This window comes from Hypanus sabinus, chromosome 2 (genome assembly GCF_030144855.1).
Source record: "Hypanus sabinus isolate sHypSab1 chromosome 2, sHypSab1.hap1, whole genome shotgun sequence".
Classification (NCBI taxonomy): domain Eukaryota; kingdom Metazoa; phylum Chordata; class Chondrichthyes; order Myliobatiformes; family Dasyatidae; genus Hypanus; species Hypanus sabinus.
The window spans coordinates 14,536,804-14,551,414 of NC_082707.1; the positions used below are offsets into that span (position 1 = coordinate 14,536,804).

Genomic DNA, 14,611 nt, shown 5'->3' on the forward strand with positions numbered 1-14,611 from the left:
TAAAATTAATCTCCACATTCCCAACTAATCACTAGATTGATCGTGTACCCTTGCAGCTTCTCTACATCCCGTTCTCTACTGACAATCCAACCCAGTATATTAAAGCAAAACTGGAAATATTACACAAGAGATTTTGCAGATGCTAGAAGTCCAGAGCAACACACACAAAATACTGAAGGAACTCAGCAGGTCAGGCAGCATTTATGGTGATATTTTGGGTGGAAATCTTTCATCAGGACTGGAAAGAAAGGGTGGAAGACAACAGAATAAGAAAGTGAGGGGAGGGGAAGTACAAGCTAGAAAGTGATAGGTGAAGCCAGGTGGGTAGGGAAGGGGGTGATGAACTAAAAAGCTGGGAGGTGATGGGTGTAAAAGGTAAACGGCTAGTGAAGAAGGAAGATGGCCTTTCCCCTTGTAAGCTCAAGCCTATCTGCTCTATAAAGCCTTCTCGTAGGCATTCAGCAAATTCCCTCTCTTGCGATCCGACACCAACTTGATTTTCCCAGTCTTCTTCTATATTGAAGTCCCCCATTACAATTGTGACATTACCCTTCATGTCTTTTCCAGCTCCCTTTGCAATCTCAGCCCCACATTTTGGCTACTATTTGGAGGCCCATATATGATTCCATAATTGTTTTTTTACTCTTGCAGTTTTTTAACTCCACTCACAACACTTCAACATTCTCTGCCCTTACGTCAGCTCTTTCTGAAGATGTAATTGCATCTCTTACCAACAGAGCCACACCACCGCCTATGCCTTCCTGCATGTCCTTTTCATACAAAGTATATCCTTTGATGTTAAGCTTCCAACTGTGGCTTTCTTTCAGCCACGACTCAGTGATGCCCACAACGTCATACTGACCAGTCTCTAATTGCGCCAATTGAGTTCGTCCACCTTATTCTGAATGCTACGCACATATAAATACAACACCTTCCGTCCTGCAATCTCTGCCCCTTTGAATTTTGCCTCTGTGGTACAATTTAACTCTGCTTTGTCTGCATTTATCTCTAATCATTGGCTTGTCCTTCCTTACATTCATATTCCACCCATCATGTGCTTTCAAACCTGCTAGCTCTTCTTCAGCTCTATCTTACTAGTTCCCATCTCCCTGCCATATTAGTTTAAACCACTTCCAACAGCTCTAGTGAATTTGCCCACAAGAATTATAGTTCCCTTTGGATTCAAGTAAAATCCATCCCTTTTGTACAGGTCCCACCTGCCCCAGAAGAGGTCCCAATTATCTAGAAATCTGAATCCCTGCACCTGCTCCAATTCTTCAGCCACACATTTAACTGCCATTTCATTCCATTCCTATCCTCACTGTCGCTTAGCACGTGTCCTGTTTCTCAGCTTCCTTCCTAACTCCCCGTATTCTCTCATTTTCTGCCTATGTCATTGGTACCAATATATACCATGACTTCTGGCTGCTCACCCTCCCTTTTCAGGATATTGTGAACACTTCAGAAACATGGCAGATTCTGGCACCTGGGAGGCAGCTATCATCCGTGTTTCTTTTTCGCATCACAGAATTGCCTATGTATCCCCCTGACTACAGAGTCCTTATTACTGCCACCATCCTCTTCGGTTCCTTACAGGCCACAGGGCCAGATTCAGAGCTCCCAGGTAGGTTGCCCACCCCCCCCCCCCCCCCCAACTGTACTCAAAATGCAGTACTTATTGAGGGCGACGGCCACAGGGGTGCTCTCCACTGTCTGACATTCTCCCCTCCTACTCATGACTGTCATCCACATGCCTGTCTCTTATAGCCTTGAGATGACTACCTCCCTGTAGCCCCAGTCATTTTTCCTAACAAGCCGAAGGTCATCAAGCTGCAGCAGCTCCAGTTGCCTAACATGGTCTCTAAGGAACTGCATCTTGATGCACCTGGCACAGATGTGGCCATCAGGGAGGGTGGTAGTCTCCTGTAAATCTCACATCTGACACCCAGAACAGAACACTGGCTCTGTAGACATACCCCCTAGTCTCTCAAAAGTTAAATAAGAAAATAAGAAATAAGGAATGAACTTGCCTACTTACCTTGCCTCTGACTGTTCTCACCGAAGCCCTGTTGAGCCAAAGCCTTACCGCTCTGACTCTGACCACTCTGATGACGGCTGCTGTGCTGGACAGTATCCCTCTTTTATATGGAGACTGGGTTTTAAAGCTCTTTGCCGGAATTTTGCGAAAACTCTTTCACTGTCTGTCTGTGGAATACTCCAATCAAAGACACCTGCTGAAAAACTTCTTGCTGTTTGCCGGATTTGTGTGGGAATGTTTCAATTGCATCTACACAGTACTACAATCCAATTAAAATAGTTGGCCTCTGGGAAATCCTGTTATTTTGCGGTTGAAGGAAATGAAATTGGAAATAGTACATTTTATTCCTTAGGGCAACTCATTGATGGAGTTTGCAAATAGGTGGTGTTCAAACACCAATCCCTGTGCTACCTACCCATAGCCTGAGCAAAATCAGTTCATTCCCTCTCTACGTGCTCAGTCCATGTCACTTTATTACTTTCTAACCCAATGCTTTAAAACATGATGCTGGAAATCCAAAGCAACACACATAACCTGCTGGAGGAACTTCTCAGCCTGAAATGTTCACTGTTCATTCATTTCAATAGATGCTGCTTGACCTGCTCAGTTATTCCAGCATCTTGCTCTCTGACCTCTTTTGTTGTATTTTAAGATAAGCCTTCAGAAAATAAACAACTCCATCAGATTAGACAAACATGACTTTCCTTGCATAAATTTATCTATTGTTTTAAGAATCTTGTGGTCCAGAGCCGTAAGTTCTACCTGTGCTCATGAACCAGCCTTGTGTGTTGGAGATGCAGTACACTATGGAATTCTTTATTGACAAGAAAAGGGAAAAACATACAGGATCTGTGGGGATGTTGCTGATGAAGGTTTGTGGAAAGCTAGAAGAAAGCTAGAAGAAAAGCTAGATATGACACAAACACAAGAGACAGCAGATGCTGGAAATCCAGAGCAACACACAAATTTTGGAGGAACTCAGCAGGTCAGGCAGCAGCTATGAAGGGGAATAAACAGTTGACGTTTGGAGCTAAGACCTTCCCTGAACTAAAGGGTGGTGAATCTGTGGAATTCATTGCCACAGACTGATGTGGAGGTCAAGTTATTGGGTATATTTAAACTGGTGGTTGATAGGGTCATGATTAGTCAGGGTATCAAAAGTCACAGAGAAGGCAGGAGAATGGGGTTGAGAGAATCAGCCATGATGGAATGGCAGAACAGACTCGATGAGCCAAATGTTTTATAGTAGATTTGCAAGATGTTACAGTCAGTGATGACAGCAGCAGGATCTGACTTACAAATAATTTAAACAAAAATCCTGAAATGTAAAGATTTTGCCAAACTTTATTTATATCCTAGTTTTGATTTTTAATGATTAACGCGTGTACAGTAGAGCTACCGTATGTAAAAAAAATTACAAGAGAAGCCATCCAATTCAAGCTGAACATAAAGGAATTGATCAGTGACATGGCATACTAATTATTTAAACTGATGTTAGTATTTGAAATTGCTGCTCTTCTCAGTAAAGATGCTCAGTCGGACAAATCTCTGAGACCATGCAGGTCCCATAGTCAAGGTGGCTATTTTAGGATAACTATTGATTATTAAAGCAATATTAGGGTTGCTATGGCAACGTTGTGGTTAGTGTAATGCTATTAAAGTATTATGGACTGGATTGAATTCCTGCACCTGTCAGTAAGGAGTTTGTACATTCACCCCGTGACCACGCGAGTTTCCCTTCACTTGCTCCAGTTTCCTCCCACGTTCCAAAGAAGTGCAGGTTACTAGGTTAATTAGTCACGTGTGTAATCGGGTGGTGAGGGCTCATTGGTCCGGGGTGGCCTGTTACCGTCCTGTATCTCAATACAAACATAATCTTCAAATCTGTAAACCAACTCAACAATTTACTGAGCTGGCCTTTTGCTAGAAATGTGAGATAAAAATGGTGTAAGCAAGAAAGAGCATGTACAAAGAGAAATAATTGTCCATTCATAATCATGAAATTACTGGATTATCACTAAAAATTATAATCTAATGTGGTGCCATGGTAGTGTAGCAGTTATTGCAGCGCTATCACAGCTCATCATGCAGGAGTTCAACTCTGTACGTTCTACCTGTGACCCTGTGGATTTCCTCCAGGTACTCCAGTTCCCTCTTACTGTCCAAAGGTTAGTCGGCTAATTGGTCGTTGTAAATAGTCTTGTGATTAGGCAAGTGTTAAGTAGGTGGGTTGCTGGGTGGTGCAACTTGTTGGGCTGGAAGGGCCTGTCTGCACTGTATCTCTAAATTTATAAACTAAACAGGTCCATTGATATCGACATAGGCAGAGACAGAAATATCCTGATAATGAATCAACAAAGTCACAAGCAGACGAAAACCCGGCCTGTGTTAGTTACTAAGCCCATTGATATTATGATTTAAGTCTGGCTTTCTTTTCTGCTCAGGAAGTGGAGTTATTGCAAGTGACAAAGAGGATGAAACTGAAGGAATTGAGTGAGGAGAAGCTCGGTCTGCAGCAAGAGCTGGATTCTCTGCAGTCTGACCATGCACAGAGAATGAGTGCATCTCATGATGAACAGGCCGACTTAGAATGGCGGCTGGAACAGCTGAAGCAAGGCTGTCTGTGTGATCATACTACAGGAAAGAGCCAAGAGGCTGAGTACACTGCACAGGTATATTTGTCGGAAGTATTGCCCACAGCAGAAATAAAGAAAGCAGGCTGTATTAATCTTCAGTTTATTAAAACTAAATATGATATGTCAGGGGTAAGTTTTTTACACAGAGAGTGGTGAGTGCGTGGAATGGGCTGCCGGCAACAGTGGTGGAGGCAGATACGATAGGGTCTTTTAAGAGACTGCTGGACAGGTACATGAAGCTCAGAAAAATAGAGGGCTATGGTAACCCTAGGTAATTTCTAAGGTAAGGATATGATCGGCACAGCATTGTGGGCCAGAGGGCCTATATTGTGCTGTAGGTTTTCTATGTTTCTGTATTGATATAAAATACAGTATAAGGGAGAATTTCTAAACTCCTGATAGCCAATATGTCTATCCGTAAATTCTCAGTCTGAGATACAATATATTCAGGATCTCTGTATCTATACATTAAAAGATCGTCTAAAGAAGTGAGGTACAATAGCATGTGATATAATGTGATCTCCCAAGTCTACCTCAAAATGCAGATGGGGGAATACTAATTTTAAAAAGTTGTAATTGGACTATCTGAGTTTCTGATTGAATTTAAAAACAGTGCCTATCTCTTAAAATTCATTATCAATGTTCATAGTAAATGTATTATCAAAGTACACCATAAGCAAGCCTGAGATTAGTTTCTTGCGGGCATACACAGTAAATCCAACAAACACAGTCGAATCAATGAAAGGCCAGATCCATCAGGACATACAAACAGCCAATGTGCAAAAGACAACAAACAATGCAAATACAAAAGAACAAGCAAGCAAACAAATAAATTAATAATAAATACTGAGAACATGAGATGAAGTATCCTTGAAAGTGAATCCATAGGTTGTGGGAAGAGTTCAGTGATGGGTAAGTGAAATTGAGTGAAGTTGATTCAAGAGCCTGATTGTTCAGGGGTAATAACCTTTTCTGAACCTGGTGGTGTGAGTCTTGAGGCTCCGGTATGTTCTTCCTGATGGCAGCACCGAGAGGAGCTGAAGGCCTGGATTGGGGGTGAGGGGAGTGGCCCTTGTTGACGGATGCTGCTTTCCTGTGACAGCACTCCGTGTAGATGTGCTTAAAACTAATGGCATAAAGAAACAGAGTGGGTGAATCAGATTGTTGGAGAGTCACAGTATCATAGAGTGTTACAGCACAGAAAGAGGCCCTCCAGCTTATCTTGTATATGCTGAGCTGTTACCCTGCCTAAACTTGTACTTGGCCCATAGCTCTCCATACTCTTCAGATCACACAGGGTAAACGGTGCAGTTTATCCATTTTCCCCCTGTGATGAAAGTCCTCCAATCCAGTCAACATCTTGGTGAATCTCATCTGCACTCTATCCAGTGCAAGTGCACCCTTCCCATTGTGTAACAACCAGAAGTGCAAGCACTACTCCATGTGCTGTCTGACTAATGCTTAATGAAGCTGCAAACTAATATCTAAACTTTAATATTCTATGCTAAAACCTGTGATGACAATTGTGCCGTATGTCCCTCTCACCACCCTATCTGCCTGTGCTGCTGCTTTCAGAGAACTATGAAGTTACAGAGTACAGCATCATAGAAATGAGCTCTTCAGCCATTAGTCTCTGCCAAACTGTTATTCTGCCTGTTCCATTGATCTTTCACCATAACCCCACATGCCCTTCCCTTCCATGTACCTATCCAACTTCTCTTCAATGTTACAAATGACCCACATCTACCAGTTCTACTGACAGCTGAATCTGCACTGTTACCACCCTCTGAGTGAAGCAGTTCCCTCTCAGGTTCCCACTTAAATATTTAACCAAGACCTCTAGTTCTAGTCTCATCCAAACTCAGTGGAACAAGCCTGCTTGCATTTACCCTATCTAATACAGAGGAAGAAAGAATCGTCTCTTTATTCCCTTCTATAGATGCTGCCTGACCTGTAGCATTTTGTGTGTATTACTCTGAATTTCCAGCATCTGGAGCATCTCTTGTGTTTGTTGTACAAGAGGTCTGTTCAAGAGTCTGATAACTGTGGTATAGAACCTGTCCTTGAGCCTGGTAGTGTGTGCTTTTAGCTTCTGTATCTCCTGCCTGAGGGGAGAGGGGACAAGAGAGAATATTGTCGAGTTGATGTGTGGACTTGCTGATTATTGAGCCATATCACTGGACAGTCTGAGCACGTAGAGCTATTATAGAAGGAACAGTCAAAAGAAAGGACAAAAGAGGCATGTCTGCCTATTGGTTCCAGGCTACCATTAGGTAGGCTATCGTTCACTGTTCTTCGCCAATATCGCTGGAGAATGTGGTTGGAAATCATCTGAATTTCCTTTAAGAAAATGCACTCGTTGTCCACTTTATGTAATGCAAATATCTAATCAGCAAATCGTGTTGCAGCAATACAGAAATGCATACAGGCATGTTCAAGAGGTTCAGTTGTAGTTCAGACCAAACTTCAGAATGGGGAAGAAATGTGATCTAAGTGACTTTAACTGGAATGATTGTTGGTGCCAGACGGGGTGGTTTGAGTACCTCAGAAACTGCTGATCTCCTGGATTTTTACATGCAACAGTCTCAAGAGTTTACAGAGAATGGTATGAAAAGCCAAAAAAAAAAAATCCAGTGAGTGGCAGCTCTGTGTGAGAGGTCAGAGGAGAATGACCAGACTAGTTCTCAAGCTGACAGGAAGGCAACAGTCACTCAGATAACCAAGTGTTATGACTGTGGTGTGCAGACGACTATCTCTCAGTGCATAACACATTGAACTTTGAAGTGGGTGGGCTGCAGCAGCTGGAGACCATGAACATACACACAGTGGCCTCGTTATGAGGTACAGGAGGTCTCATAAAGTGGCCACTGAGGCTATAAAGAATAAAATACAGAAATAGATGGTTAAAATGGTTAAAGTAGTAAAATGGGGTTGCCATGGTAGCAGGGCAGTTAGTGTAATGCTTTACTGCGCTAGCTGTAAGATTGGTGCTCAATTCCTGTTGGTGCTCTAGTTTCCTCCCACATTATAAAGACATATGGGTTAGTGCTGGTAAAGTTGTGGACGTGCTACGTCGGTGCCGAAAGCATGGCGACACTTGTGGGCTGCCCATAGCATGTCCTCGGACTGTGACGGTTGTTGACGTAAGCGACAATATTACCTTATGTTTTGATGTACATATAACTTATAAAGCTAATCTTCGGTCTTTACCTTTAAAAGAGACAAAATAATACTTGTCCACCAACAACTAAACCACACCACACAATATACTGCTGAAAGGAACTGTAAGTCTCTTCCATCTTATCCAATCTCTTGCTCTATCTCTTTCTTTCAATGTCTCTGTCTCTCTTGCCAGCTCTTGCATTAGTCATGACCCCACCTGAAAAGACTCCCCTATTGATAACAGAATCAGTGAAAATCACAGAGACAAATAATCAACCAAAGTGCAAAAGAAGACAAATAGTGTAAATACAAAAAAAATGTAAATAAATAATACTGAGAATATGAGTTGTAAAGTCCTTGAAAGTGAGTCAATAGGCTGTGGAATCAGTTCAGAGTTGAGGTGATCCACTCTGGTTCAGGAGCCTGATGTTTGAAGGGTAATAACTTTTTCTGAACTTGGTGTTGAGGGACCAATGGCTCCTGTATCTCCTTCCCAATAGTAACAACAAGAAGAGAGCATGGCCTGGATGTTGGAAGTCCTTGATGATGGATGCTGCTTCCCCCTTGCACTAAGAAAACGCCCTTTCTTATACCCTTCAAGACCCTTTATCACAATACTTTCCAGCCAAACATGCTTTTCAGCATCATTATATACTCTCAAGGTTGTAGACTCACACTAAGTTCTCAGACCATTGTGGACTGGTTCCCTTGTACTTTCTTAAAACATTCCAACAATCCAGACTAACACCATTTTGTCTTGCAAACGCGAGGAAATCTGCAGATGCTGGAAATTCAAACAACACACACAAAATGATGGTGGAACACAGCAGGCCAGGCAGCACCTATAAGGAGAAGCACTGTCGACGTTTCGGGCCGAGACCCTTCATCAGGACTGGGTCCTGATTGTCTTATTTTGACCATTTTGTCTTATACACTTCCATTTTGTGTTATGCATTTTAACATATACCAAAGAGGAATCAAATGTAACTCTTCCCTTACAACCACTGCAGTCCTTCTGGAGTTGATGTAACCAAAATGTTGTTTGGTGTGGAGTTTAGGTCCGGATTGAAGATGGAAGGGTAATCTATCTAGAGGTTACTGTGTGATGTAACTTGGGTGTGGGATGTTGGTGTTACTGGTGTTTCCATGTGCCTGGTACTCTTACCCTTCTAGTACATTATCCAGTACCAGCACTCTTTTCCTCTATCTCTCCTAGAACCTCCACTATTGGATGGGTAGATGAGTGACTCCACTGGCTCAACTTCCTTTTATGTTGGTTCTGTTGGTTTTATTTTGTTAACCAAATTACATACAGTTCAGTTGTTTTTTTCTGAAACTTGATAAACTTTAGGCCGTTAGATATGGGAGCAAAATTAGGCCATTTCAGCTCATTGTGTCTTCTCCATCATTCAAACATGGCTAATTTATTTTCCCCTTCAAACAGACGTTGATAGGTTCTTGTTTGGTAAGGGGATCAAGAATAATGGAGAGAAGGCAGGAGAATGGCGTTAAAATATCAGCCATGATTTGAATGGTGGAGCAGACTCAATGGGGTAAATAGCCCATTTCTGCTCCTATATCTTATGGAAAGCTGACAGGGCCAAGGCTTTATTGCAGCAGTTCCCTGTTTTCAATTCGCCTGGATTCCATGGCCGTGCAAACAAAGCTTTGCGTTGTATCTTGGTACATGTGACAGTAAAAAACCAGTTAATGGAAACATTGATGGCTTAAAATTGTTAAGAAGCAATCTGAACTGGAGAAGATTGGCAGTAATTTCTTGCATTTCCTTTTAAAACCATGACTGAAATTATCAGTACTAGGTTACGTAAAAGATTTCCAAGTTCAAAGTAAATTTGTTATCACAGTACATGTATGTCACCATATCCCACCCTGAGATTCTTTTATTTTGCGGGCATTCACAGTAGATACAAAGAAACACAGTAGAATCATTGACAAACTGCATATAGATGGAAAGACAATCGTGCAAAAGAAGAGAAATTTCATTTGCATGATTATTAGAAATCGAATTATTGTTATGTCTCATTGTTAAGCTGTGCTTGTTGGGAATTGTAGAGGCAGTGGACGAGGTGATTGGAATAACTGTGGCAAGTAACTTTGAAAGCGGTACTGAAATCAGTGAAGAAGTGTCCAACTTTAACATCAGTTTATGTTTTCTCTTCCGATCCTTCCCTTCCCTTCATCACGGCATACAGTTAGCCGAGCTGAGACAAAGGCTGGACCGAGCGGAAGCAGATCGCCGGGAACTCCAAGAAGAGCTGAGGTGTGAGCGCGAGGCACGGGAGAAGCTGGAAGCCATGGTGAAGGAACTGAAGCTTCAGATCATAGAAACTTCCAGAAATAAGGGCAGCACTGAAGTGAACTCTGTAACAAACTGATGAGAGCAAAATCTCCTTCGAAGCGCCCGCAACTTTGATGTGAAGTAATTTTTTTTAGAAATTACTTTCAAAAACGACTGGTGAATTCAAGTCTGGAAGGAATCTGTGCAATTGAGTAACAGTTGCTTTGAATACTGGAGTTAATTGTAATTAATCCAGTTTAGAGCAAAAATCTAGAAAGAAAAGTTTAAACTAATTCAGTTTTGTATATAAATATATATAATGCACTCGTTAAATATCTACATAATAAAATGGCTAAGCATGGGAGATATGTTATTTGATAACTTTTGAAAATTTATATGCATGCAGAGCCAGTCAAACATAAAACCTGTTCTCTGTGCTCTTTCCCATTGCCTTTATAAATGGCTTTTGTTAAAATCACCAGTTGCATCGGTCCCTGTGCTTTGTTCGTTGCCGAACCCTGTTTACTTCATATTGGCACAATATGCAAGAAAACCTGTTTTGTAATTTACTGCAGTTTGGTTGTTCAGAAAACTTCAGCTTTATTCTCTGGATTTGCATGTGTTCTTTATCGCTGCTCCTGCCCCTCAGTTCCTCTGTACCAATTGCTCTAATGTGCAGGGCAGGCCAGGGGGATTAACCTTGAATTTGATTTACAAAGATAGCAATTTTACAAAGATTTCTCTTTTTACAAAATCCTGAAGTGGGCCCTAAATTATTCCATCCCATTATTATTCTGAAAATGTAAAATATATAAACTGTAGCAGACATGGCTATGGCTTTTCACAGTTTCTTCTAAAAGTGGCTGTATATGATCATTGATGTAAATTCCAAGCTCTATTTTCTACAATTTCTTTTCTTATTTATGAGTGGACTGCTCTGGTTTCTGAGGCACTGTTCTCTGAGGGTACTGCCTCCCTTGCATCTCACTCTGCTCTTGGATGGGAGCTGTGCCAATGAGTGCTATTAGACTCATTAAATCATTCACACTGAAGCCTGGTTGTGTACTCTGCTGATCCACAAATGCCTCTTGCAACTGAAGCCATTGGGCATTAATCAATGGACTGGCTTACTGTTTGCCTCCGTTTAAAGCTAACTGCAGACCCTTTGCAGCAGTTGAAGTTAGCCACAGAAACAATTTCATATTAAAACTGTGGCCGCCTTGGTCTGTACGACGACAGGGAGTGTGTTGTCTGTAACCATTTACAGTGTCCCAAAAGTTTGATCACTTCTCTAAAGTAATACCTGAAGCTTGAAGAAAGGAATAAATAGATATTTGGAAACTAAAATAATTATGATGGTGTTAATTCTCATGGAACACTGGCTTTTCTCTGCAGATACAACTGCATTCTTGAATTTATTCCATACATGTACACAGAAAAATGGAATATTTTATTGTCAACTTAACAACCTGTATACAGTCGGCCCTCCTTATCTGTGAATTCCGCATGCGCGATTTCAACCAACCGCGAATCGCGAAAACCTGGAAGTGCTCTTCCAGCACTTGTTTGAGCATGTACAGACTTTTTTTTCTTGTCATTATTCCCTAAACAATGCAGTATAACAACTATTTACATAGCATTTACATTGTATTAGTTATTATAAGTAATCTAGAGATGATTTGAAGTATACGGGAGGATGTGCATGGGTTATTGTAGATCGGGATAAAAAAAAAATCGTAAGTTCTCTTACTAAGTAAGTCAGAACAGGTACATCCGGTATTATTTAGCGTAGTTAGTCAAACGTTTGTTTTCGTATATATCTTACCTTTTTGTGAATATAAAACACTTAAGAACGTATGTTTCAGTACCGGGCTCAGGAACGGAAGTTACTGAGTTTGATCTAGTGACATTTCGCTCCTGAGTGCGCTCTCCACTGTGCCGGGTTGATGTGGAGGATCAAAAACCCAATAATTAAACCACTGCGTTGCTTAGTAATAATTGTAGCTTTCATTGGGGCAGAGCCTTTCTCACTTTATCCTTTAAAATTGTTCCGATCGTTGACCGACGTAGCCTAATGCTGTTCCAGTGACCGATGGTGTTTCACCTCTTTCCGATCGCTTTATTATTTCCACTTTATTTTGAATTGTGATTGTGATTATTTTCATGAACGCAAACACTGTGGATTCAGAGTTCTGCCATTGAGTCCTAACGTGCACCACACTGAGCCAGGTTAAATAAGTTCTAGGATTCCACTGGGTCCGAAGGTCCACTGAATCGATACAGGTTGAACAAGGGACTTGAGCATCCGCAAATTTTGGTATCCACGAGGGGTCCCGGAACCAATCCCTCGCAGATAAGGAGGGCCGACTGTATTACCTTTTAGTTGCTACTGTGACGCCATTCACTTCAATACTGTGTGACATTATCAGGTGCATGCTGGTGTGATAAATAATTAACCATTTTATTTTGAGTGAACCCAACTGACCTACCATCCTTCTCACCACCACCACCCCCATGGTGCTCTGTCCCATCCAATTCCTTCTTCTTTACACCTTTACCTCTACCACATATCTCCTCCCATTTTCCTACTTCATCACCAACCTACCTTCCCTCTCACCTGGCTTCACCTATCACCTTCTCACCTGTACTCCTTCCCTTCCCCTCACCTTATTCTGGCTTCTTCTCATTTCCTTCCCAGACCTGCTGAAAGGTCTCAGCCTGAAACAATGACTTATTCCGCTCCACAGATGCTGCCTGACCTGCTGAGTTCCTCCAGCATTCTGTGTGTGTTGCTCTGGATTTGCAGCATCTGCAAAATCTCTTGTGTTTATGCAAGAGATACAATATGATATTGTTTTAACAACCACATCTGGTTATGTCATTCCTGCACTGCTTAATATTGCAAAGGGATTTAATGAAATGCTTACCTCTTTAAAAATCCAGCAAAGAATTTTCAAAACTAGACCCAATCTGGATTTTTAGGAATAAACTGTAAATCAAAAGTGAAAATTGTTGAGAAATATAAGTAACACTAAAGAAAAATAAATGAAAATGAAGCAATTCTTAATTAAAAATCTCACCTGTCTCTGGTGTTGGTGGCAGCACTGAAAACCTTGCGCTTCCCAATCAGCCATCAGAAATATTCACAACTGGCTGAAATATGGGACAGGACTATTCAGATTCTTTACTCCTCTTCATAGATGCTGCTTGACCTGCTGAGTTCCTCCAGTACTTTTTGTGTGTTAATCTGGATTTCCAGCGTCTCCAAGCCTCATGTGTTTACCGGTTTATTGCTTAGGCTCCCCTTTGGAATCTGTGGTTTTGAAGCTTAATGCCTTGCAGTCCCTTCCACATAGGGCCCTCTGTTTGTCAGGGTCGGTCATGGATATAGCGTCCTAGCTGTCTACATGATACGCTTGCTGGTACACAAGGCAGGGAGTTACGAAATGGAGAGCAAGCTATTGCCTGTGCAGCAGGCTCCCCTTCTCCCTGCAGCTGACGAATCAAAGGGAACAGCAGAGACAAATACAGTTTGGCACTGGCTCACAGTCAGCGTTAGAAACATAGAAAGCCTACAGCACAATACAGGCCCTTCGGCTCACAAAGCTGTGCTGAACATTTTCTTACCTTAGAAATTACCTAGGGTTATCCATAGTCCTCTACTTTTCTAAGCTCCACATACCTGTCCAGGAGTCTTTTAAAAGACCCTATCATATCCGCCTCCACCACTGTCGCTGGCAGCCCATTCCACACACTCACCACTCTCTGTTTAAGGAAACTTACCCCTGTCATCTCCTTTGTACCTACTTCCAAGTACCTTAAAACTGTGCCTTCTCGTGATAACCATTTCAGCCCTGGGGAAAAAAGCCTCTGACTATCCACATGATCAATGCCTCTCATAATCTTATACACCTCTATCAGGTCACCTCATCCTCTGTCAATTGAATGCAATGTAGGAATTCCTTAGGGATCCTATCTCTGGATTTTTACTCTAGCTTTACTCCCGAAGCCTTCTCCATGACTGGGTATAGCCGCAAGGTAGTGAAGGTTTGAGATAAAAGTTTTCCTTCTCGTAGGTGAGCTGCCAACCATGGCTATTGAATTCCATCTGCCTGCAGCTACGGGTTTTAAGGCACCAGTAACCCACCTTGAAATGGAACTGATTCTGCCAGCTTCATAGCTGAACCGTGTGTACAGGCCAGAGCTGGATTTGGTTGTCAGAGGCTATTTGAGACTCCACCCACCCCCACAACCCCTGGCTATGACAACCTTAAGGAACCCTTCCATACTGGTTAAGGTAGCCATTAGGGCAGGTTTGGCAGTGGCACAGCCTGTGGACTGCTATTTGAATAAAGTTTCTTTTTGTTTGTTCCAGTGTCTTCCTTCTGTCTTATTTCACTGTTTCTGTATTTGGTTCTAAAGCATGTTATGGCATATGAAAATTTATATTGCATTGCCAATGTTTATAATTATAGT

The 14,611-nt window shown here is 41.9% G+C and overlaps 1 protein-coding gene across 3 annotated transcripts in view; it reads left to right on the forward strand.

Moving 5' to 3' along the window:
- The window catches only part of skila (SKI-like proto-oncogene a), a 101,813-nt gene extending 87,387 nt beyond the window's left edge, over window positions 1-14,426 (forward strand). For 2 of the 3 annotated variants that reach the window (XM_059992299.1, XM_059992308.1), the window contains exons 6-7: window positions 4,483-4,710; window positions 10,050-14,421. In XM_059992299.1, coding sequence (XP_059848282.1) covers window positions 4,483-4,710; window positions 10,050-10,232 — 411 coding nt within the window. In that variant the 3' untranslated portion in view covers window positions 10,233-14,421. Of the gene's footprint in view, window positions 1-4,482; window positions 4,711-10,049 lie in introns of all 3 variants that reach the window. The other variant, XM_059992316.1, reaches the window with a different exon arrangement.
- The last annotated feature ends 185 nt before the right edge of the window (window positions 14,427-14,611 follow it).